The sequence below is a fragment of the Acanthochromis polyacanthus genome, chromosome 9 (genome assembly GCF_021347895.1).
Source record: "Acanthochromis polyacanthus isolate Apoly-LR-REF ecotype Palm Island chromosome 9, KAUST_Apoly_ChrSc, whole genome shotgun sequence".
NCBI lineage: Eukaryota > Metazoa > Chordata > Actinopteri > Pomacentridae > Acanthochromis > Acanthochromis polyacanthus.
In genome coordinates, this window is record NC_067121.1 from 36307403 (window position 1) to 36334514 (window position 27112).

Consider the following 27112-nt stretch of genomic DNA (forward strand, 5'->3'; position numbering starts at 1 on the left):
CTTATAGGGATTGGTACAGAGAACTCATTATGAGTTTGTATTAGTATTGGGCTGGTCAGAAATATATAATAGAAACCAGTGCATCTATCAGTATTTGAACATGCACTGATTTGTTTAACCTTGTTGCAATATTATTACTTAAAAGATTTTTTCTTTACATTTAACCATCCACTAATCAGCTCATTAGTGTTGTCTCTGGACTGTAACTACACTGGACAAATAAAATACTAAGTGAGCTATCTCGAACAAAGCTGAAAGAAACCCCCACAGCTAATACCGTGGAAAATCTGGCAAATTGATGGGACAACACAGCGTATTTCCAGACAAAATGACTCGCTTCTGAACAAACTGCAGACAGTCGACTCCCACCTGACTGAAACTGGCGAGCGATCCCGCTGCCCACATTAATGCGACCAGCCGACTCATGTCAAAGAAACACTCATTATCAGATGAAACAACTCCACAGTTATTAACTTTAGAAAGTTACAACAGCAGCTAAAGTTTAAACACAAACATTAAATTAGTGCAGATTTCTGTGGTGGTTTCATCCTCTTTGTGCTGCCAAAATTTTCAGCAGCTGCCTGCTCTGAAATCTGTGAAACGTACTGTATAAGTAATTTTCTTGGATCCAACATGAGCTGTAATCACAATTACTTTGGAGCTACAATTCTTTGCTCTATATTAAATATGAGTTACCCTTTAAGAACATGGAGTGCTTGGAATGTATTAGAGAAATATCCTTTATTTCAGCTTCGAAGCCAACACAAATGACTCATTTCTTGTTGAAGCTGCATGTACCGGGTATGTCTGTTAAATATCTATTAATAAATCCATGCTGGAGGAGCTGCTACGTGTCTTATCACTGCAAGCCAGATCACAGTAGACCAGTAATATCAGCTGTTTTTTTGTTGTAGTTTATTTGATGTACAACTGTAGAGAAAATGGCTTTTTTTTCCTGTTTCGTACTAATGTCTTCAGAGAGCCATGTTGCAAATGCACAAATATTCTATCAAAAAACCGATGAACAATGATTTTTGAGACTTTGCACAAAAATACCCGGACTGAAATATTAGAGCTGTACAGGCTTAGCTGAAAAGTGCAGGACCTTCGGAGACCTAAACCTAGAGCACATAGAATATTTATAGGAGACTTTATAGCCCGAGGCTAAAGGCCCGCTAGATGACATTTCACTAGCAACACATTTCGCATTTTCTGACTGTTATTTCTGACTCGACATGGCAACAGAGTGAGCACTTGAAGAGCAGTCTGCAAACAGAGGAACACACTCGACTGCTGATGAATGAACTGTATCTGATGAAATGGCTGTTTGATAGTCAAAGGACTGCTCCGCATGAGGTTACACACTGCTGGGACACTACTGTTGTTATCACAGTCGGGCGGCAAAGACGCCCTGCTAATGTGTGTCCTCTTGAAATTATTCAGGAACTTAACTGCCATTGTTGCCTTAAATAATCCCTCGTGCTGTCTGTATTCAACAGTACTTATCTGTAAAAAGCTGCACAGATAGGAATTATGTCCAATTTATGAAATAACAGTACACTGAATCTCTTACAAACTTAACTTTTATTTCATAGCAGATTTTAGTAAACGCCATTATTAATAATCCAGTCTGTCCAGATGCTTCAGTACGGTTCTAAATGCCTGAATTGCTGCCGACATCTTAATTAAACACTCACTAAAGGCTGTTCCTCCAGTTGGATAAACAACCCAATCAGAGCTGTGTAGGCTGGATAAAGGATGCAGATGTCAACTTCCTGTGTCAACACCAGAAAAGCAGAAAAAGAAAAAAGAAGGGCAAAAATAGTGGAATTACAGACTTTTTGTAAAACTTTTATATCGACTTGTTCAGTCAACACTGAATTTATTGCTCCAAGCAATTATTTCTGTTGCTGTCATGAAAAATATCCATCCTGAGCTGACTAATGAAGTAACTGTTCTAATTCTATTTTTATTCCCTTCCCACAAACATCGACTTGAACATTTTTTTTCCATGTATTATTTCTACTGTAGGCCAGAGGCACCTCCAACAGGGGGCACATGACCTCAACAGAAATCTCATTGGCATCTAGCTAATTAGAAGGTGGTTGTTATTAAATTCAGATGGTTATTTAGTTGAAATGTTAATGATATCCAGTCATTTTTCATTAATAACTGATTGTTTCCATAATAAATAATTATGAAATTTGTAAAGACATGATCATAATGAACATAAAAACATTAGTTTTTTTATTTAAATAACAAAATTATGCAAGATATACATCTCATGGACTTCAAAAGTCCCTCAATTATATATTGACCCACCATTCGATGAGTCATGTAGGACAGCAGTATGTGCGTTGTTTCCAGATGTTTGTAGAAGTCTTTCCTCTGACTTTATAAAATATTTGCAGTTTCAGACAGCAGTGGAACCCATATGAGATTGCATAAAGTGCCCCCAGGGGACACATAACGTGCTTTGAATTGAACTGAAATTGAATATGAGCATGTCCTAAGTGGTAGAGGTGTGTGAATTTAGGCAGAATATAGTTTGACTGTGGGTATAAGCCTGTAACTGACTGCTCATTTCAGTTGGCTTTGTGCTGCTCAAATGATATCTGCATGGGACCGTTTTCAAAATTGACTTTGCTACGTGAAACAATGACTAACACTAAAGAATTAAAGTTTGCTGAGGATTTAGATCTTGCTTTAGGGCCGACGTAGGAGGGTTTTTTTTTATTTATTGTGTGTGTGTTAGTGGATTACCCGTTTTAATCTCAGTGCTCATCTTGCAACCAAACTGTATCCTTCACGTCTCCCAAAGATGATTGTAACTGGTGTAAAGAAATACAAACAAACCAGAGCTTTTTCCCCCTACAGCAGAATGATCATCAGGTGCAGCTGGTCCAGTATGAACTACAAAAGGGGCCGGCAAAGTCAGACTGGGCACAATGACTTCATTAATAAAACTAACAATTACAAAATATCCCTGACATGGAGACAGGATCGATTCAGATCGAACACTAAATGACACACAGTACTTTTCTTTACCTTCTTGAGCTGCCACACATAATACGACCAAGCAAAAACATTACAGTTAAATGATTTGTTCCACAGCTGAATCCTGAGCTCCTTTACAGCTGGGTTTTATTCCTCTAACAAAGTCTGATTTGTTTACTGCAGTTAAAATAATTATCCCCCGCATTGTGTTTTTCCGTCAGCGAGAATTTTCTGTTTCACATCAGGATATTTACAGCGATGACAACATTGTGCATTAAGACCACGGCCTCTCCAATCAGTGAGTTAATTACCACAACATGGCAACAGTAGCGATGCAAACACATTTATAATTTGCTGTGGTTTGATAAATTAACATCACACATGGACAGAAATTAAATGAACTATGAACTATATACTTATGGGTGAACTTCTTAACCTCAAATGCAGCAGTCTCTCTTCTCCTCTTCTCTACTTTGAACAGTGATCACCCTGTTAACCAAGATGTTTAAAGTACCTGTATCAGCCTCTGCATATCACATATTTATTCAATTTCACTAAAAAAAAATCTAAACAAACGTATACCAGTTTGTGATCTAATTTTGCCACAGTTTTTAAACATCTTAACAGCTTGACGGAAGATTTAAGAGTTTGTTTTGGTTTTTTGGTTGTTTTTTTTTCCCACAATCATACAATATGTGTACTGAACTGCAAAGCAACCGTTTCTTACAGCTGTGCAATGACACTAAGACTCTCTGAAAACAAAAGAAACAGAAAAAAAAAAGTGTCATCAGTAATGAAATAGATTGTGATGCTAATTTAGGTATGACTATCAGTTTTTGTGTGCCGCTCCAAGATTTCCCAAAAATGTATAAAAGTGCCAGAACTATAGATTGCAACATCTTAACACTGGCATAGTACAGTTCTGTTTATATGCATACAATGCATATTTATTTTTTGGTCTGTACTTTTAGGTCGTACACCTTTCTTTACAGCGTAATCACTGCTTTTTACTATTATATAGATTGTTGATAGTTTTAAAATAATCACTGCTAAAAAGAAGACAAAGAAAACGAAATCTAAAGGATATATTTAGAGAAATTGGTGTCAGGAATCAACGGTGAGCGTTGTGTAATTCAGAGCTGGTAACCATAGACTGCAGGTGCTGCTAATCTGAGGTGTGTGTGTTGTCTTGGGGTCATTGAGGTCGAGGCCAGCCCAGAATAATTTTTTCCATGTCTTTTCTGCTCTTCCTCACCGCTCTCCTCCCCTCTGCTCCGGTGCTCCTGTATCTCACCCCGGAGGGAGACTTTCTCAGCTGCTTCTTTGTTAAAATGACAGGCCCTAATAGAATAAATAAGGGCCCTATTTTTACCTGGCTCCTGGCAGGGTGATCACATTTACACACATACCAGCACGCAACGCTGCACTGGAGGTTGGTAAGGAGGTGACACCTGACTTGGTGTGTGTGTGTGTGTGTGTGTGTGTGTGTGTGTGTGTGTGTGTGTGTGTGTGGGTGGGGTGGGGGTGGGGGGGGGTGGGGGCTTAGGTTGAGGAAGGAGGTCATGGTGATTTAATTGAGAGAGAAAGTAAGGAGGAGATGTTGAGCACACAAAGCTAGAAAGAAAAGGGAGAAGTAAGATAAGATGGCGAAAAGGCAGATATTATATATATACATATGTATGTATATGTATGTATATGTATGTGTGTGCATGTATGAGGAGCTTTAGTTCTGGGAGCCAGTGTTTACTACAGACACACCTTTGCATGTCTGAAATTTCCATTAGTAGTTGCTATTTTTATTTCGTCTGACATTTAACAATTTAACAAGCTCTATAATGTCACCTTTAGGTGTTTTTGAAGCATATTCAATTTTTAATTGCTGCTGGAGTGTTTTGACAGGACTCCAAAGCATCTAATTATTTTGAAGGTGTTTTCAAGCAAACTGGTCTCCACAAATTCTCCTTGTGACAGGTCACTCAGCGAACAAGAGACGAGGCAAACTAAATCAGGCTGATCATATTCACATCCACTCTGTGTTTTGTGAAGGCGCTCCGATGCAGCCTTGGTGCTGTCCTCATTTTCAGGAGTGTTTTAAAGAAGTTTGGAGACACTTCTTGAAATATTTTGGAGCAGCCCACGCAATCGTTGATGACATGAATGAGATTTTTTTTTTTTTTTTCAGTATGGAAGCATAAAGCCTTGAGAGGATAGTATGGAGCTATCTCCATTAGTTATAAAGTAAAGCTTTCAAATAAGTTCAGAGCCGGTCCCTGACAGTGTGAACACATTTTGCAAAATAAATAACTGTGATTAAAAAGCTGTTCTCAGATGCACGAAAGAACTAGTTTTATACATCTGCATGTGTTATATTTAGCCTTGAATTTGGAACCTTATCTATACGCTGATAATGTTCAAACAGGACTGCAAGCAATTGAAATCATCCTGAATAGATATCTTAATCAGACACCTAGGGCAGATCTCTTAAACGGACAAAAACAACGGTAAAGACAAAATGACTAACATGTTAGCAAACATGTTACAATCTATGCAATTATGAGAGATATGTCTCTGTCCACCTAATTCTGCATCTTTTTTAAGCTATGTTTTGGTCTCCACCACCTACTCTGCTTCTTGTTAGCTTTGGTCAGCTACGATGTGATGCTGAGCAGGTTTATCAAGGCTTTTCTGGTGATATTGCTGCCTGTCACTGTAAACAACACTGATAAGAGCAGCGAGAGTGAACCAAAACAGCTTGACAACCAAAAGAAATCACCTAAAAGAGGCCAAAATGCTCCATAAAGGTAAGAGAAATTCCCAAATTACACAGGGTCATTTACCTATGTGAACTTCAAGCTATTGCTCTTTTTTGTTTTTCCTTCTGTTAGTGACTGTGGGCTCATTTTTCCAAGGACACAACACAACCGTAGCAAGAAGACTGGAGAACTAAAACGTGGTGTTTAGTACAACAAAGTTATAATGTTAGAAATCACAAAAAAGGAAAAGTTAAATTTCCTTGAGTATTTACACAAAAACTGGAAAAACCTGGATTCAACACATGTCCACAGATAAAAGCAATACTGGAAAAAAAACAATGAATAAATCTCTGCTCTGTGTAAACACAGCCGAATAGTCTACAGATTTTTGTCAAGAGATTGTTGGGTGTATCTGAGTCACTTTGTGGTCAAAATCTCAGAATTGCAACTTTTTTAAGGAATCCACTTAATTTTTGGTGGATTTGAAAATGAGACATTAATAAAAATAAAGTAATTTAGATCAAATGTTACAATTTACAGCTTGAATTTGGCCAATTTTCCCATCAGAACTGCACACCACACACCTTTAAAGTTCTCCTGTAAGCTGATAATCCAATGATTGTTTCAGTTTTTTTTTTTTTTTTTTACAGTTTTTGGCACTAATATATGTAATTTAGGCATTTTGTTTTAAAGACAACCCACCAGGAGGTTTTGGGATTTAAAGGGTTAATTCAGTGCTAAAATAGAAATGTTTATTCCTCCAACTATAAATGCTTCACAAAGCTGCATCTTCATTTAAGCAGTCAGCAGGTATGAAGGTTAAACTCTATCAAAAGAATTGCTTTCTTAATCAACCACATCCACATTTACTGAATTTGCACAAATAACTGCTTCTTGCTGGCTCTAAAGTTCCTTAACTTTCCAATCAAATGCATTTTCTCCACGGAATAAACAGTTGCAACGTGAAACCGAGTGGCGGAGGCATTCGTGCTGTTCATGTGTGATCTCTGCTGTGGTAATTGAGGTCATGTGTCTGACAAAAAGAAACTCACATCGCAACCGAGTGCAAGGAAGAAAGTGCTATTAATCATGATGACAAGGCATCATGGCCACACACACACACACACACACACACACACACACACACACACACACACACACACACACACACACACACACACACACACACACACACACACACACACACACACACACACACACACACACACACACACACACACCACGGTTAATGAGCTATGGCAGTGTCTCCACAAACATGACTGACACAGCAATGGTACTTTAGCAGTGTGTGCCTCTATATGTGTGTGTGTGTGTTGTTTTCAGGTTCCTGGGTCATTAGGAAACAACTGGTGGAAGTCTTCAATTAACTTTACAGACCGTGGTGCGGCGTGCGGTTCTTTCACCCGCTGAGCTCCGGTCTGTTGAGTTATAATTCACAGTTGATGCACAATTGCCACAAAATATCAGAGTTCTGGGGACGCTTTATTGATTTTGTATTAGAGTGAAAATTCACACCGGAGGAATGGCTGTTTGGGTAACAGCGCGACTTCTGAAAAAAAGCTTTTCCCATTATTTTTCAAACAGCCAACGCAGTATTTGATTATGTGAGAAAAATGAGATTTTTTTTCCCCCATAAATAAGAAATTATACAAAGCAGGTAACTGCAGTTCATACAGATGAAGTGCTCAAAGCTACGCTGCTACAGATGAAGGGGATGCAAAACACTTCGCTGCAACAGGGAACACTGTTTCTTCAGTAATGCAAGTATTTGACAAAAAAATAAAACATTTCATTACTGTGTTTGGATGTCATGCAGTATTTAGCTACATGCATAGCTAACACATTAACAGATGAAACTCAGACGGCTGAAATGCAGAAAATGATGAGCCCGGCTTCTTGCTGAATATGGAGGGAGGCTGCAGTCGGGCACATCTTGTATTTGGAGCAAAGGGTGAGGACATGGATCATCAAACTCTCCTGTGAGCTCATTACTCCCTCCAAAAGGCCAGGACGTTTCCAAGAAGCCAGGAAGAGATTAAGAAAGATGACTCTGATTTCAAGTTTTTGCCAATGGAATCAATTTCTTTTGCTCAAAACGGATGGTCTTGGGCCAGGCTGAAACAGTTACCCACTTAAATTGAATCATTTCAGATCCTCACAGCCCGACGTAATCACTGTGCTCCCGTTTGACAGGAAAAATAGATTCTGGATGGATTTTGCACAAGTAGAGACAATCAGATTTCCTTTGCCACACGGACTGAATCAGTTGTTTTTGTTGTTGCTTTAACATGGGAACTACAGGAAAGTAGTGGTAGTAGTTGGAAGAAAGCAATTTATAATTAGAAATTTTGACATTTTTTTTAAACAATTATTTTGTAGCTATTATTGTGTGGCTAATAGTGGGAATATCTGTAAGACGTGGAAAGATTCATTGCATTACATGTTATTTAATTTCCGTGACAATTTCTTGCAAAGTTCTATGCAATAACATTTATTAAAGTTTATTTCGATGGTTTCTTGAACACTTGTTCTTCGGGATTCTTCTTTAAAAAAAAAATAATTTGCTTAACTCCCACTAAATGTCACCTAATTATTTATTCATAAATAAATTCATTTTGTATTATTGAAATATTGTTTTTCAGTAAATGTAATTTACATGCTTGCCTACACACTAATTGCATAACACACATCAGCAATTCATTAAAGTTAATTATTTGTAAGTGTACTAATTACTCTCTTTTCTTGAATATTCCCAAATTCCATGTACATATCAGAATATGATTGGAAACTACAAGTGCAGGTGAAATGAAATGTTTATATTCATGACTATACTCATATATAAACTTGCTACACAATGCAGTCAAAGCCATAAAGAAACTGATCAAATCTAAAGTCATGGAATTGTGATATCAGTCGTACAGATGCGTTGTTCAGTAACTACACACACTAAATAAGCTTATATGTGACCTTGAGGTCCACAAAAAATAAGTGATGCAAAGCATAGCTTCACTAACATCAATCCAGGGAAAATCTCCGTTATCTCGTGTGATTTAGGGGGAAATCTTTAATGTCACAGTTTACAAAGAAGAGGCTAAAAAAAGAAGCAGTATAGTATTTTTGAGATCGTGTTTAATCGTTTAGCAGCGTCTGCAACCGGCCTGTCTGAGGCGGCTGGAAATGAAGAGTAATGCACTTTTAGTAAGGATAGAAAACTCAGTCATCTGATGCCATCTATCTGCACAGAGGCATCTGGGAGTGAACGGCGGCGCACAGCAGGGGTGTCCTTGGACAAAGTAAAGGAAAGGATGAAAAGCGGCCAGGACAAACAAAGGAAACGACGGCAGACAGTTTGACGCCACTGAGGTGAAACCGAGGGGTGACGACTTAAACTCTCTTATGTGACTTACAGAGAAAACAAGCACAGGTAACAAAGAGATGGATGACTGACATATGCTGGCATTTTGAGTCATAAAGCGAAAAGCAAAGACATCGGTTTTATGATTGTCTGATGGTGAAGCAGCAGCGCTTCAAGCACTTCTCAAGAGACACAGCTCATTGTAACTGTCTGAGACAGAACAATGCTGATCATGATGCAATGCGGGAATGTGATCGACAAGACACTTTTCTACCATGCAGGACTCAAACAAATACAAGCGCATCGTGACATTACATTCTTGGTAATGTTGGACACACATATAGTGGAGACAACAAAGAGCATAAAGGAGCTGCAGAAAACATGTACAATAGCTGTCATCTGCTCGGCTAGTAAGACTGTGATCAGCAGCCTGGAGAGTATTTGAAATCTTTGAGATGCACAACAAATAGGAGCTACTATGTGCTGCAGTATTTACAAGTACTAAAGTTTTGACAGTCTTTACAAAAAAAATGGATACACTACAGTGTAAGTTAAAGTTCTGCATTTGAAATCTTAGTTGAACAACATACAGAAGCTTCAACTACAAACTGTACCACAAGTATCAAAGACAGAGTGCAGAGAAAAGTTGCAGAAAAAAATCTATATTGCTAGATTTTTAACAGCCTACTATTATCTGAATGTGTAAACATCTTTTTAATTATGCAGCCGGGGGTGGTGCAATTACTTTTAACTGCTTTCATTACTGTCATGCAAATTGTATCTATAGTTTAAACTGTTCTAACATACTTTCTGCATGTAAAAACTTAGCGTGCAAAATAAATTCCAGTCCTTTTCCAATACAAAGTGTGAGACAAAGTCAAATGTCTTGTGTACAAATGAATTAGTTTTAACATCACAAACTTCTAGTGCTTATACAATAACTTAGTTCTTCAACATATTTTTTACTCTGATAAATTTAACAATGAGCTGCAAATACAGTTTAATTAAACCAGCAGTTTCCATGGAGATTTGAAAATGGTCAACAAAGTTATTTGTTAATTTAAAAACATTTGAATTGAACTAAATTAAATTGAAATCATACTTTTAAAATCCTAATTGTAAGTGTATGTTTTATCTGAAAAACTTTATAGTAACATACGAGGTGTGATCAAAAGTTCCAAAACCAAATTTGATTTTAATTTAGCTGCCATCCTTGTCAAAGTAATCTTCTTGGGCAGCAAGGCAGCGCCTCTGCAATACTTGTAAGACTCCCTGGAAGCCTTGAACTATGTCAAAAAAGTGATCCTTCAAGTTGACGAAGTAAGGGAGCTAAATGCAGTGAGCAGAGTGAGTGGGAAGTGACAGCAGTGCTGTTGTGGCCAAAAAAACCTGTGCATAATCTTCATGCTGTGAGTGGTGCAGAGCCAATTTTGAGCACCAACATGTTATCGAGCCACAGTTTAGGTTGTTTGAATTCCTGTTGTATAACCACATGGTTGACGAAAACAACAAGCATGCTCTTGCTGTGGTGTGGATCTGATGCACCTTTTCCAGTCTTGGAAACTGTGAGCTCTTCCACTATAAAAACTATTGCTTCTTCTCTTAATGCTGACTGTGGACCCACCTCGAGTCACAAGTGATGACCATTGAAGGTTGGCTTACTCTGGGCTGTTGACTGACACAGTTTGAGGTCCACGAAGAAATCACAAATGGACACCCAACTGTTGTCACAAAAGTGTGTGGACCACAGGTCACACTGCTGACGGTGCAGTACACAATAGTCTCCTGGATTTTACTGCTTTCACATTTGCATGCACCACATCAGAATGGGCTCTGTGCACGTAGACAATGACAGTCCCAGAAGCTTTTGGTTGCACTGCATACCTTGTTTGAAATAAATCTCTAAGTACCGCTGAGCTTTCTTAAAGAACGATGACTACATAGTTTGCTAATATGTTTCGTTACACATGTTGAATGTGTTTTCATTCAAATAACTTTATGTGTATAGGCCATGTCATATTTGTGGAGTATGAAAAGGAAAATCACTATGAGCGTGTCTGAAAAAGAACCACTGAAATGTGTTGATAAAGCTACAATTGTTGAAAATGAAAATCCACAGTTGCTAAAAATCTGATCAATAAAATAAAATACCAACTGAAAAAAAACTTCATTAATTTAAAGGAGAGCTTCAGATATGTGGTGCTAGAGACACATTTCAGTGTGCATGAGGTTCAATACCAAGCTTGAATAAAGGTGTTTGTTTATGTGTGTTTGTACGGCTTATGGACCCGTACAACAAACCAAAATCCATAAGGTACACTAAAAAGGTCAACAGGTAGTGTTCCTTATTCTGGAAGTCTTAGAGTTCTTTATAACTGGTACAGCCAAAAACAGGGTGCAGTGTTTTGTTAAAAAAGGTCCCATGTGAGGTTTAAGTGCTACTCCTGGCAAGAACTTAATGTACAGCTGAGGCATGATCAAGAGTCCTGTCACTTCTACATTTGTAACATAATAAACCAGTCCACTCTAATGCACACATACAGCATTACAAGCTTCAGTGCATTTTGTGAGGGGTGACAATTTATGAAGTTGTACGATCGATGGATAACTGCAGGAATAAAACTGTGCTCCTCAAACATCCCACGCAGCCACAAACACACATGTTCTTTTGACGCTCACAACAATAATTACCGTTTATTATCCATGTTGATGCAGCATTTCATGGAACAACAAGTGCATCACAGCGGGTGAGTCTTTGCCCCCTACCTTTGCTGATGTCCTGGTACTCCATCCACAGCTGTCTCTGGACCTGTTTGTTGGGGTACCAGATGGTGCAGGACTCCTGGAAGCCGTAGACCGCCTCCTGCACGTAATGGTTCCCAAACTCCTTGAGGATGGAGACAAAGTCGCTCCGCTGCGTCGCCCCGTCCAGAGAATGGATGGCCGAGCTGAAGGCTGAGAAGATAGAAACAAGAACACACACACACACAAAAAAAAAAAAACTATGTGAAGCGAATGGTGTCTGTTAAAAGAAAAACCTAAGTGGGGTCTGGGATTATAGAGGGAATAGAGGAATGTTATTCAATATCTTCTCTACACCCAGAATCTTCGTCTTGATAGGTCTTACTACAAATTGTGCATATTCTTCACAAATACATGCTGTATATTTAACTGTGGTTCAACTTATATTAAGGCAGGTCTCAGTATTTAATAGCCACACCTCACTTGATGTATAGATTGAATGTCACAGCTGTTCTCATGGCTTTTGGCTTTTACATACCCACTCCATATTCACAGGAATTCATAAAAAAAATCATATATTCCTACCTTATTGTAATTTAACTGACCTTCTTCATTATCAGGCTAGCAGAAGGTGATAGTTGAGGGGGAATAGTAGTGGGATTTTTTAATGCTTATGTGATGGTAGCAGTTGAGCAACCCATGGATTTACATTGTTATTTTTAGCAGTCTTCCAGTGTAAAAATGAGACTTTCTCTAGGAGTCTAATACCATGGTAACAGCTCTAATCACACATCCACATACAGCCCAAAATCTGTATGTACAGTCCATAAAGCAACAGCACTACCAGGGCAACGGGCATTCAAGGGATATGGAGTCGCTGATCCACTGTGCATGTATGGAACTCAGTCCTCCAAGTGAATTAGGAAGGTATATTAGGCCAATTCAAGCTTTCCACATCCATGTGACTGCAAGGGTCTGCATGATGTGAATTTTATCATCTATCCAAGAAGGTCAGCATGGAGCCCAGCACAGACTGTCTGTACTACAAGCATGCCAACTGCACATGTGCCAGAAAACACATGGTGCTCACAACAAATGCTTGTTATAGGGACATGCTGTGTGAGGAGATTCTATGTTATCCACAGCTTCATAATTCATCAACAGTGTCCTGAATCCTCCAGAAGTCTAGAGCTATTACACACATTGTGCTTGAGACACTTCAGTCATAATCACATTGACACGGTCCTACAGCCCAATCTATAATCAAGTATAAGATCTTGCAAAAAGTGCAAAATCACAACCAGAAACCATCCATCTGTGTTGCAGACTGACATGTGCTTATTTTTGTAGGATGAACAGAGCCACATTCTAGTCCACTGCCCACTTTAAAATCTGCATCTGTCTGCACAAACAGATTTGGAAACCATACATTGGCCCCAATCACAGATACGGATCCATGCTGTTCACAGCAGTTGTCCATGTGCGAGTCCACAAGTGAGTATGATCCCATCTCAAGGTTGTGCTTAGGCACAGCAGTGCTAACTGTTCCCAGTGGTACTACTAACACTGCTAACAGGCTAATGTTTCACAAGTGTAAGGACAATATTCACCATCTCAGTTTGGTGTGTTGGAACACTAACTTTTGATAATAAGCTTTAGAAACAAGTATAACTGATGCTGATGTTATGAGTGCTTATCTGATGTTCAGCAAGAATTATCGAATAACCCGGTAAAACGTAATAAAGTTTACTGTGTCCACTATTTTAGTTAGCTACTAGCAAGTTAGTAATAGTCAGCCAGCTAGCACTGTTACTTTGCAAAAACAATATTTGGTCATGAAAGGAAGTATAAAACCAATTCACATTTTGAGCTCATGGTGTTGGATGAAAAATTCAAAGATCAGCAGTATTCCAACGGCTGCTAAGGACAACATGAATGAGCCTACCAAAGTTGATGGTGGTGCGAAAGGAAAAGTTAAAGGGGTCACCTGGGTACCACGCATGTCAGTATTAAATTAAATGGCAGAAAATCCAATAATTCTTCAGGTATCTCTGTCTGGACAAAAGAAGTGGACTGACCACCAGACTACCACTTCTCACTTCACATCCCTGCAGCAGACTGTGCTATTAGGAGAGACAAGAATGGCTAAAATGTGGTGTAAAATTGTCTTTGTAAATAATCTGGAGCTGGAACAGAATAAGATGTCAGTATAAAATGATTTAATCTTGTTTACTTTTTGCCTCGATAGAGTGTTTTACTTCTGTGACCAAGTAGTTCACAGACATTCCAAAAGTGTGCCCTCAGTGACATGTCGGCAAAGTGACTTCTAGCAGCAGCAAACTCTATTAGGTCTCTAATTCTGAATTAAAGGCCCCTGTTGCCCTTTCTAATCCAGGTTTGTCTCACTTTATTAACTACACAAAGGCATTTCAAATTACAGTGGGTGAAGTGGGAGTTTCTGTCAGGTGTCTGGCACCAAGTGTCTTAAACGGGTTTAGTGGACATCTGAGCCAGCTGCTTACTATTCATGAACCCTTTCAACCAAAGAGCACAGATTATCAGCAGTGTCCACACATGGACATGAACAGGCATGGGCTATCATGAAGAACAATGTTGTTGATGTTAAAGCTTTTAGGGGAGCATTGCACGTGCAGTAGCTGGTGCATATCATTCCAAGGCTCTTTCATGAAATCTGATGAAGAATCAGAATCAGAGGAGCTAATTTAGTGAGAAACAATGAATAATGCAGCATGGAAGACGTGCAATACAGTACACTTTTCTTTAAGCTTTGAACATCTACACTTTCAAACAGAATACAGGGACTTTCATGTTTACAGTTTGCCTCTTTGTACAGGAATTCTGTCTTCTTTTACTTGTCAGCATTTTTTTTTTTCTGGCAGTGAGCCCTGAATGTGGTAACTGAAATGTTAAATGTTAAAATACAACCATAAAGTCAGTCATCTGACTAAAGAAAACCTGTCTGAAGGGTATTACCCACTGAGCAATGAAATAAGCAACGGATTGGTTTATTTGTTATACTTTTAACTAAATAATGTTAATTTAAATATTTAATTTAAATATGCATCATGGAGAAATTCAGAAATCTAAAGACCTTAATGCATGTTTAATGTGTGTGTCCATTTAAACTGATAACCCAATGTCAAAGTCAGCGAAAGTTCTTTTTCTGGAGATTTTGATCAAATCACACAGTCCTTGTGAGTAGGCTGAAGGACCGAAGGCCATAGCTAAAAGCAGAGGGACAAGCACTTAAGTGGAACTTGATTTTAACAGCAGCAGTTTCCAAGGACAAGAATGAACAGTCAAGCTCAACTTTTAGATTTAAAAGAAACATCCTAAAATTTAAATGTCAACACTTTCTGCTTCAGAGTGGTTAAAACTGTCAGAAGAAGCAAATAAGTAGACTGAGTTGAAAATGATGTCTGTTGTCTTCAAGGTCAAGAATGAATTGTTAGACTCAAAACTGGAAAAAAAATAAATAAATACTGCTATCCAGCTTACTCATAAATATCTTGGCCTGCTTACTCTGAAGAAATCTGACTGGATTGCAGCTATAGGAATTAATCACAAAGTAAAAGACCAGATATCATCGAGTATGAATTAGTTTCTTTATATTTGCTACTTGATTTTCTTAATATTTACAATGATAAATTAAAGTAGACATTAGGCGACCTATTAGGCCTTTCATATAGTAAAGTTTAGCTGTTAAGAGATACAAAAAAATCCCCATTAATTTAACGTTGATTGTAGTTTTTAATGAATGTTAACTATGTTAACACAATCCACACAATTTAAAGCACATGTTCAAAATGTTCAGAATGTATTTCTGAAAAATGGATATTTGTTTGTTTGTATATATTTGTTGTGGCCCAGATGAGGTTATTAAAAGAAATTTAAAGTTGAAGAGGATGCCTGTGTTTTTTTATTGAAATATTTTCTGCTTCTTTAAATACATTTCTGTTGTTCTTCACATAGCTAGCAGCCCACAGTGTGATCTGTCGTCTCATTCAGATCAGTGGTAATCTCAGTTTAGTAACACTGAGAAGTTTGCATGTTGAGCACCATGACAGGACTCAGTGTTGCTATGATAAACTGACATTATTTTAGTGCCAGTTTTCCATGATTACCTGATTGTGGATAACAAAATGTGAGATTTCCAAATCCAGATTATGCAAATTTGGAAAAACTGAAAAAAAAATCAATTTTATTTGAACTGTTTTCAACGACTAATGATTAAATGTAGCGTTTTTCAGTGTTTATGTATTATGAGAAGAAATTAGAAGGTGTTCAAATTTCCACTTTCACATTTTTAGATAACAAACATTGGTGATACAGACTCCCAGTGTCGCATGTAGCCCAGTTTCTGAATAGATATATGAATACATCTCGCTGTGTTTCAGGAAAACATTCAGCCAACACAAAGGTAGTGTTTCTCTTTTTATTTAGAGTGGCGATGAGTGGCGGTAAAAGCCTCCGGGTTAAGAGTTCTTTTTATCACTAATTTAGACAGCGAATCTCCCTGAAGGACGATGTGTCCTCGGAGGTACCTAAACCGAAATGACAGGTTTCACCCACAGTAATGGTGCTAAAGGATTTTCTCCTAAATAGCTGTGTCAAGATGACTGTGGATTTTCCAGTGGGGGTAGGGCGATGGCACATTTTATGCTAAAATACAAAGAAAAAAAGACTCTCATGTCCTCTAATGTTATTTTAATTTCAGTGAATTCAACGAGTGGGGCAGAACAAGGAACTAAAGTGCACGAGAAAACATGTTTGATATGATACATTGAGCACGCTATAACGAAATGACCGCGTGCTCGCCGGGATTCTCTCTCAGCAAATATTGGAAAGCAAAAGCGCAATAGCCGTTTATCATTATGATTTCCAGGAGAAGCAGTATTAATATCTCAGCACTCATGCTCTGCTCGCTCTTACTTCTCCTCTAAAATTAAATTAGGAGGCTGCTGAAGTGAGAGACAGAGAGCGCAGTGAGGATGAGCGATGGGGGCTTTGCTATCAGATGTAAAAATCAGTAGCCTCGCCCCTCCAGTGGCTGTTGAAATATGATGAGCTAAAGTGGGAAATGGGAGTAAAAAAGACGGAGGCTGTTGAGTCGCTTCTGAGTGAAGAGAAAATAGAAACTGTATCCTCAGCAGAAGTGGCAGCCACTTTCAAACCACAGCAGCAGCAGCAGCAGCAGCGCCATTGGAAATGCATTAGAGGTGTCATGGCTGTATTTACAGTGGGGTGGCTGCACTTCTCAGAATGGAAACTATTTATGATGGATTTATGAATAATGCATGCACTTAAAACATGACAAAAATCCAAATTATTAAATGACACTTCCCATAGCCAAGCAAAAATGACTGAATGAATGCATGCAGTATTTCAGCAGATTTGACTTTAGCCTTAATACTGCCAACAACCCAAGTGATGTCAAATAAAAAGTAAAAAAGCATAGAAATACTTCATAGAATTGTACATTTACTGGTGAGAAATCCATCAGAAGATATTCAGGGTAATCCCTGATGTGTCAAAAGCCAAGAGCAGCCTTCAGTAGCAGCATTGCTTGACTAAATACTTCTTCACAGCTATCTTATTCTGAGAAGTTTCCATGGTAGGTGCTGTCAGGATGCCTGGGTCTTAGTATTGATGCAAAGCTATGTGATACGACAGGTTTTCAGAGAAAAATAGATGGAAAATAAAATGAAATGAGTGTTTCTGTATACTGAAAGCCTTTCTAGCTTTCCATCAATCTATTTGTCAACATCATATTAGCATGTGATATCTAAGTTTTACTTAGTCTCATAACATCAAACTAAAATTCTCCTCTAAATTCAGGAACATATGGATATTACCATGACAGCCATGTGAGAAAATGACGCCTCATCTAGGATGCTCTCTAATTATTCGCTGTATACCTGTTACTTAAGTCATGAGTGTCACAGTCAGCTAATTCCACCATTTATAAGTAATGACTTGTAGTCCTTGAATCCCACCGACTATGTATTTGTGTTTGTAGCTGAAAGTATACAAAGGCAGGTTAGCTGGATATAGAACCTAGACAACTTGTTTGTGATAAATATAGAGCTGTGTGTTGGGGAACTGGGTTTAATCTAATATAACGTGATGACAACATGCATCTCCTTTTAGACTTTAATCATCACTCTGACATTTCTGCATCTCTTCTGTATTATTCAAGTTTAACTGTAAACTGTCTAAATAATTTATTCCTTCAGACATTACCTGCTTGTGCCTTCATTTGCTCTGTTTCTGAGCCAACAGCCTTATTTCAAACTTTGAAAACACGTGCATGCTGTTCTGTTGCCATTTTGTTTGAACATGTGCCTCTGGATACTATTGGATATGTTATTATGGTTTAACTAAAGAGTTGAGGTCGTGATCACAGTATTCAGTTGTTGTTTTGTTTCCCTCTTGCTTTCTCGTTTGTGCTCTTTCAAAGTGACACTTACCTAATTTGTAATTTAAAGGACCCTGACCCTCACCAATTCACTGGCTTTCAGAGTTTTCTCTGAGCGCTGCAGCTGAACGGCACAACCACAATCAGTCCATAATTAACTGTTTCAACAAAGGTTTAATTTCATATAATAGACCCAACTGGAACTCTTTACACCACATTACAAAATTGCCTGCAAGGTGCCCCGTGGTGATGGTAAATGCAATACTGTACATATGTTCAAGATGTTTATTACCATAAAACTGAACAAGAAATCTGCATTTTTCTGCAGGCAATTTACGCATTGTACAGTACTCTATACATTGTATGTGAACGGCATATCAACACTTTTTAAAACAGGATTGGCATTGAAAGATTCATACTAAGATATCATAGAGTCTCTTTAATCTGGGGTCTTTAGTGGCCAAGGGGTTATATTATGCCCTGTATGCTTCATTTCAACCACTTCAGCACACAGCTTGGTGGCTTTGGTGTCAAAATGTCAAAATGATAAACTCTACATAGTCTACTAATTACCTGATATATATTTACACTGTAAGGCAACTAGATTCTTGAAGTTATTTGCTTGTGGCACAGCTGCACTTTGTTGAACCAATCACTGTGTAACTACTGGCAGCTTTGGTCATGTTTTAGGTGTGAACACAGTCTATAGTGAGTCTATGATTCATTGAGCTGATCCTGTAGCAGATGATAATAGTCAAATTGCTAATCCAATTACCAGCAAATCTTTTTAAAGAGTAATTTAAAATCCTTTGAAAGGATTTGCCCTTTTCTAAACAGGTTCCAATTTCAACTTTTAAGATGGGTTTCTGCATTGAACCATCTGTAGTGTCTGATTAAAGGCATGTAGGCGTCTTTTAGTTACATTATGCTAGGTGCAAGTGATAGCAGGTAATGTCTTGTTGCAGTTTTACATCATGGCAGAAATACTGTCTCCCTGTCAGGCTTGTTTCTATTAGCCTGCTGTCACAGTTGTGCTGCAGCACCTGAGGGCCAAGGTCAGTGCAGAGCAGTGTTGTAACTGATTCCATTAATGGTGAGATTGTTTATGTAGCGTATTTTAAATCACATCATGAAAAAAATGAGAGCTGATGGATACACTCCAAGGCTTTAGCTTCTCCTGAAATAAACCGCAGAGGCATGACAGGTGGTGTGCGAGCAACTGAGAGGGGAAAGGTCCATCTACACGGAGCTAATTGGTTGAACTATTGTCGGCCTGTTTTTCGCGGCGCATAATATTCAAACTGCGCTAGCTGCTTCTCAATACCAAGTACGCGAGTCTGTACTTGTGAGCAAGTCCATACTTGTGTAATTGGCAAGTACAGACAAACGTACGAACTCAGAATTACGGACTCCCAAAATGAGAGAACACGTTGTTAATGTGCAATTGGAACACCAGCGTCGTTGATGACATCACCACCTCGGCTCATCTACTCTGATTTTTTTTTAACCAGGGGTGTCAAACATACGGCCCGTGGGCCAAAACTGGCCGGCCAGATGGTTCATTTTGGATGACTTTGCAAAGTGTAAAAATTACAGATAATGCATTAACAGTAAATTGTAAATTTGTAAAACTGTAATTTAAAAAAAAAATAAAAATTAGACTTTGACCAGTTGTTTTGATCTTAAAGTAAAATAATATATTGTTCAGTTCCAGATACCTGACTGAATGTTTTGTGCCTTTATAGATAAACTGTGATCTGTCAGTTGCAATGTGCATGTGAATGATACACTGAGGCATAATATTGTTGAAATTAAACTTATTTTTCTTCCAAAAATCACAGGATGTTCATAACATTTTGTAAAAAGATAGTTCAATGAATGCGAACATTTTCAGAATATATATATATATATATATATATATATATATATATATTAACTAAAATAAAGAAAAAAAGTTGGAGTTGCGGTTACTTACAGGTTACTATGCTCTGATTTTACTGGTGTGGCAAACTTAAGATCAAATTGAATGTGACCCTTGAACTGAAATGACTGACATTCGGGATTTTTTCGTGAAAAATGATGAAATGGAATCAGATAAAATAATTTAGCCCTGCATATTCACATATTAAGAAAAAAACTGTTTATACATATAAAAACATATATATATCTATACAAAGTTGCTGAGGGTGGGAATGATTAAGCAATCTGCAGCTTGCATAGTTGCTAGGTTGCTAAAGATAAAGGTATGCAGGCTGTAATGTTTAAAACACACACACATCTCAAGTTTAGGCATCAAAGATCATCCTATTTGCCAAGTCTGATCAAAAGATGGCAGTCTGCCAGTTAATCACATAGCTGATCAAAAATTTAAATTAAAGTAACCAAGCTGTTATGATGAGCGGCTAACCTTGATGTGTCATATTAATTACAATGTGATAAATAATTGATAGCTGATGGTGCTGTTTTTCCTCTGCGGAGACCCGAGCAAGGCTTCTTTCAGCATAAATAAACAATCAGTAATAGCAAATTATATGTATATAATTAATGAACACAATGTGATTTACCTTGAGAGAGGACCCACTGATTGAGTTTGACGTGGTAGAGAACCGAGCGCAGACTCCAGTGCTGAACGAGGGGGTAGCCAGACACCTCGCTGTAGTTCACCATACCTGCAGTATCACAGGAAAAAACACATTTAGTCATATAGCAGCAGCCCCTGGTTTTATGTTAAAGCCTATTTCAAGGAAGTTCACTACGACACCTGCACAAATATATGGAGAAACTATAGTATTAATGTTTATTTCCTCCTTCATAGTGAAGGAGATTGCAGTCTTTGGATCAAAGGGTGGCCCTACGTTTCATTCTTGTTTACCTGAAGAATCAAGGAGAAAATTTAATAAATATTAATACTATATTAAATGACAGGAGAGAGAAGCAAGCAAAGTCTCCAGTGTTAGATCAAAGAGGAGCCCGATCTGCAGCTCAAACTCTGCAAAAAAAACCAGGAAATCGCAGCATTAACGTAAAATCTATTCAGACATGGTGAAACAGGAGAAGGCAGCAGGTGTTCAGTGTTAGATGAAAGTGAAAGCCAACATCTCACTTGAATATACAGCACATTTATATTAAACATGAGCATTTTCATATCAATCGCACGCTAAAGATGCATCCGACTTTTCCATCTTGGTGACCTTAAAACGAATTTCTCTCATTTTCTGAAGCTCAGTATTTGTAGCAAACTCAGATGATGGATAAAACTGACAAAACACTGTAGGAAGTGTGTTTTTTTGACACCTCTTTGAGGCTTATCAAAAAACAATCCCAACAAAAGAAACGTATTTGTAATGCTGAATAACCTAATTTTGTTATTTTCCTACTTTTATATCAACTCTGAATTATTTAGCAATCAACAAGGGAAACGGATAGAACTTCATAATGACTCTTAATTAACCTTGCACAACATTTTAATTCAGGGTGCTTAATTTTTATGACCTGTAAAATTTCCCACTTTGACAGTATGACATGATTCATGCATAATTAGGAACGATTAAACTGTGTCTGACACTTAAATACAACAAAAATCTCTCTTCTTCTTGGCTAAAAAGTTAATAGGGTTGCATGTAGTTGTTATTTCAGTTGAGCGGTGTCTACGATACCAACAGCCCATGTCTCACAGTCAAAAGAGAGTAACGCAAAGCCGAAATTTCAACTGACTTTCCATTAGATTATATTCCAGTTTTAAATCTTAATATTATCTAATATCCAAGATTTTATGAACAAGACCAACAGAGCAATAAGAGTAAACACTTGAGGTACATAACGGTGTTCAAGAGGCCAAGAGTTGAAGTTTTCCAGTTTACGTTCCTGCATATCGTATCACAATTTAAGCATATTAACCAAAAAAAGGACCTTCGTGTTTTTGGGCAGGCAGCATGAGAAAAATATGTTGTGAAGAAATGAGTCATTATGACTCGGATATACAGGCAATATGGCGCAAATGCTTTTGTTGTGTTAAGATGATCTTGCTTGGAACACTGTTTTGAAATAGAGGGGTTCTCTGAAATAGTTCTTTGTGTTTATTGCACTTTATATGACATTAACTGATGAACAGAAACTAATCATGATATGACAAATATGTCTTCATCTCTTGTGATTGAAACTTTAGTCAAGAATTGCTTTGAAACCAGCTTTAATTCATATTTTTCCAATAACTGCAGTGAATGGCAACATAACTAATGTTTTTTATGTTCATTATGATCACGTCTTTACAAATTCCATAATTATTTTTTATGGAAACAGTCATTTATTAATAAAAAATGACTGGATATCACTAAAAATGTGAATTAAATAACCGTCTGAGTTTAATAACAATCACCTTCTAATCAGCTAAACAATGAAAAAATGAGTTTCTTCAAAAAAAGTTTTGATTGTGTTCATTTTATTAAGTTGAGATAATCATGACATATTTCTTTTGTGGCAATCTATCAAATTTTATATGGAAAATAACTAATTACATCTGTGTCTGCGAAATCACTGTCAACTAAGTTCCCCATTACAAAAACACCTCTCAAGGAAGTGTGTTAATTCCAGATCACATGACCTGCTCCACATGATGTCATTTCCTCCTGAAGAAAAGACTGGCCAGACTCCAAGGCTTTCTGAGTTACTCAATATGAAGCAGTGTGTGAGTCAAGTGTGGATTTATCACGTCAACAGAATCACTACAATACATTTACAAATAACTTTCAATTCCAATTTCACTCAGTATATTTAATATTTTATAAGAATCCTTCTGTAAAAATGCCATGTGGTGTTTAGTTACAGGTGGCCATGTTGATTTTTGGCCTGAAAACAGCAAAAATGTCAACTATAATGCCTGCCACAATGTTACAAACAGTCCTGCAATTATATATTGGCCCAATTAATAAAGAAAAAACTGCTTTATTACCATCCATCCATGTATACCATCCATCACTCAGCACAGAGGGAGCGACCTCACTGGTCTTAGACAAGTAAATGCTAAAGAACCAATAAGTTCTCTTTTTTTTTTTTTTTTTTACAGATTAATTGTAGATACAGCATGAAGTGATGCAGCACAGATTGTCAGTGAACATGACGTGAAGTGAATAAATAATCAAACTGGTATAAATATGGAATGATTTTATTACGGCCAACATTTTTTTTTCACCCCTGTGGATACAGTGCCGGTCCAATCAGTGGCAGGACCTCTTCATTTTTACATACGAGTGCAGGATTGGGCCTTTAACATCACTTATATCAGACCATAAACAGGAGCTGCGGAATATAAATCATGTAGTCTCCCATGGCAACTGACAGGCGTGTCACGCTGCAGCGGTGGGATTACAGCCATACATCACTGTGACTGCTCCCACCATGTTCACAAGCACAAGGTATCTGGATAATGCCGGCGACTGAGACACGTATCCTGCAACCACAGACATGGAAGAGAGGAAGGAGGCGAAATGAGATGGAGGGAAGAAGGAAAAGGAAGAACTGTGTGTGTGTGTGTGTGTGTGTGTGTGTGTGTGTGTGTGTGTGTGTGTGTGTGTGTGTGTGTGTGTGTGTGTGTGTGTGTGTGTACACATGGGAGATCTGACTGGGTGTGTATGAGAGAGACAAATTGAGACATGAGAAACAATGAAAAGAAGAGAGCAGCAAAGGTGCATGTACTGTATGAAAAGGTGGAGAGGGAAGCGACGGATGATGGATATAGAAAAAGATGTCTGTCATCTCCGGTGAAGGGTGGCAATTTGCACGCATGCCACGAAAATGAAGATGCATCAGGAACCGATGTGAATAATTTGTGATGCATATATGGGATGCAGATTGGTTGGGACGCTGTCAGTCTATCATCTGAGAGTAAGGTTTCGATGATGGCTTGCTCTTAAGCCAGGATGGCAGCTGCAACTGAGATATATGACCTGGAAAGTGAAGCACAGCATATAGAATTTGGCAGAGCTTCTGTCTTTTGCTGAATTTTCACATTTGAAACAGGTGGACTTACAGCACTGAGTGACGACGACTCTCCTGACCCACAACCAGGACAAAATACACACTAACATCTACCTGGTATATAAACACACCATCCTCTACCATTATCTATACAGAAACGGGTGGTGTCTACAAGCAGGGTAAAGGGTAAAATACAGATTTTGTAGTCCCCCATGGCAAAGTTGCCTTTACACAATTCTCCCAAAGAACGTATAATACCTGCTCCCCACTTGGATGACTGAATCCTACTTAAAATAAGCAACAAATCACACAGAACAACTCATTCCCAACCCTTCCTCTTTCCTCAGTCTATTTGGTTTGCTCCAATGAGTCTGACTGAAGCCACCAGGCCTTTGTTAACACTCTCATGGACGTTCCTTCATGACAATGCTGGTTGCAGGAAATTACCTCATAAAGAAAGTGATCCAAAATGGAACGAAACATAGCCAACAAAACAACTAATGAAAATAAATGTAGCTAACATGCCAATTAAATAGGACCTATCTTTAGCAGAACAGCTGCTGAACCTAAACTGAGTTAATGCAGGTATGTATTTGGAAGTGTGTGAGTGTGTGTGTGTGTGTGTGTGTGTGTGTGTGTGAGCTGTGCGTGTGTGTGTGTGTGTATACGTGTGTGTGTATGCGTGTGTGAGCTGTGCAACTGTTTAATGAGGGGATGCCTGCAGCTGCCTCTCGCTGAGGATAAACCTGCTATTTAATGTCATGAAAGGCTGTCAGAAATCAGGAGGTAATCTCCTCATTTGAACTCTGACTGCAAAGAGACGAATGAATAGAAATTGGTGAGGTATTGAAAATGTAGTTCAGTGAACTGTACAGAACTTGCAAACTAAAAACTAAGGGAAAAAGAAAGCGCTCCAGAATAAACGTTGTTCCTCTGAGCTGTCTTGTACAATGAATATGCAACGCGCTGGCCTGCCGTCGGGGGGGAAGTTAAGATTCAGTGTCTTGCCTAAGGACTCTTAAACACACGGAGTGGTCGGGAGTCACATCTCCAGCCTCGTGATGAGGGGACAGTACACTAGAGGCACAGTAGCATCTTTTGGCCACTAGTTTGTTGAAATGCCAGACTCAGACTACACAATATTTGTGTCTGATAAAATGGTCACTGTGTCAGATTAGGGGATGATCTTTGCAGTGGCTTGGCTAAGACACATGAAAGACAGCAACCTAGGCCCCAGATCAAGTGTCAATACATGATAGCGGCGGTTTCCCTATAACAAAGCCGAGTAAAGACAAATGTTATTATTCTGGATTCTGTTCCATTCTGACACTCTGGTCACCATGACATCAGTTATCTACTGAGATTCTCTCAGTGGGATAAAATGATGAAACTGTTATGCCTGATGTCCGTTTTCAGTAAGGTTGGGCTATTTTCATGCTGATGTCATACAGCCAGAGCCCTGCATAAAATTACTACTTTGGAGTTAGGGAACATTTTGTCATGATTACAGTAATTAAAGAAGCTGGAGACTAACAATTCTACAGCGTTTTTTTTCGGCATGACATTGCTCGCCATTGTTACAATTGTGACTTTCTGGCATTTAAAGGTGTTTATTATTACTGCGATTGTTTTGCTCCATCATGACTGGACTATTGTGTACAGACATTCAGTACTTGTGGTTATTACACACTAGGAGTGGGTTTCACAGAAGCGATTTACAAATGCTACAAGCATACAGACCACAAATAGTGCCAACGTCCTGTTACACAAACAAATGTCAATAGTGAATAGCAGATAAATTCTCCAGTTCTGCCCCAAGGTCATACATGGGTGTCAAGTATGATTCTTTAAATGAGTTAAAACTGACAAAACTACAGTAAGAGAAGACAATCTGCACTTTGCATGCGGTAAACGTTATGAAACAGTAGGAGGAGTTTAAAAAGTTATTTTTTGTGTTACAACAGCACTGCTATAGGATAACAGTATTATTTCTAAATTTAAAAATTTTGGTGTGTCACTGTTTGCTGACTCAGTTAACTAAAAGGATTCTGAATTTCACATGTCAAATCAAGCCGTATATCCTAATAACTTCCGTACACAGGGAAGCCCTGGCAATGCTGGTGGTTCATTTGAAAATCTCTTCAAATGATCATTTCTTAAACACATTCTTCATTATGCAGAATTTCAAGCTTTCATACAACTTACATGAGATATTTTATATAAAAATTGGCCACTGTGCAGTTATCATGAAATGGGAATTTAGCTGTAGAGTCCAGTATTCTTTTTGTACCAAGCTGTAAACAAATGTAATTTAGCTTTAAGCTTTGGCATTTTAATATAACCGTCTATAAGGATTGACTCATTTTTGGAACCAGCCTCAAGTGGCCATTGCGGGTAACTTCAGTTTTTGGCATTTTTGCTCTATTTATTCGAACCAGAGTCATTTTTAAACATTCAGTTGTCTTTGCTTTTCTTACCTTTGTTTGATAGAACAGTATAAAAAAGACATGAGCATGGAGCAAATGGTTTCGGTGGCAATCAAATCAGAAAACTTGATATGAATAACTTGAATATTTAGCATTTCTAACATTTTCAGTTTTGCTTTTTTTGGGGAAAAAAATGAATGAAATTCCCCAAATTAAAGAATTTGCCCTGTTTTGTGTTTAAATCAGATGAATTCTTTTAATTAATCTAATAATTCATATCTTTTTATGCATATGAAATGATAAATACATGACGCTACTCTTAAAATTCAGGACAGGCTTTTCTGCTTAAAATCAGTCTTGAGTCTTTTCTGTATAAGTAACTGGGGTGCTTATTCAAGCATGTGGC

At 38.1% G+C, this 27112-nt stretch overlaps 1 protein-coding gene across 5 annotated transcripts in view; it reads right to left on the bottom strand.

The window, feature by feature from the left end:
- Positions 1–27112, bottom strand: part of astn1 (astrotactin 1) — a 452360-nt gene that overhangs the window by 164919 nt on the left and 260329 nt on the right. For all 5 annotated transcript variants that reach the window (XM_051953294.1, XM_051953293.1, XM_051953292.1 and 2 more), the window contains 2 exons: positions 20872–20976; positions 11893–12081 (listed from right to left, as the gene is read on the bottom strand). In XM_051953294.1, coding sequence (XP_051809254.1) covers positions 11893–12081; positions 20872–20976 — 294 coding nt within the window. The remainder of the gene's footprint in view (positions 1–11892; positions 12082–20871; positions 20977–27112) is intronic.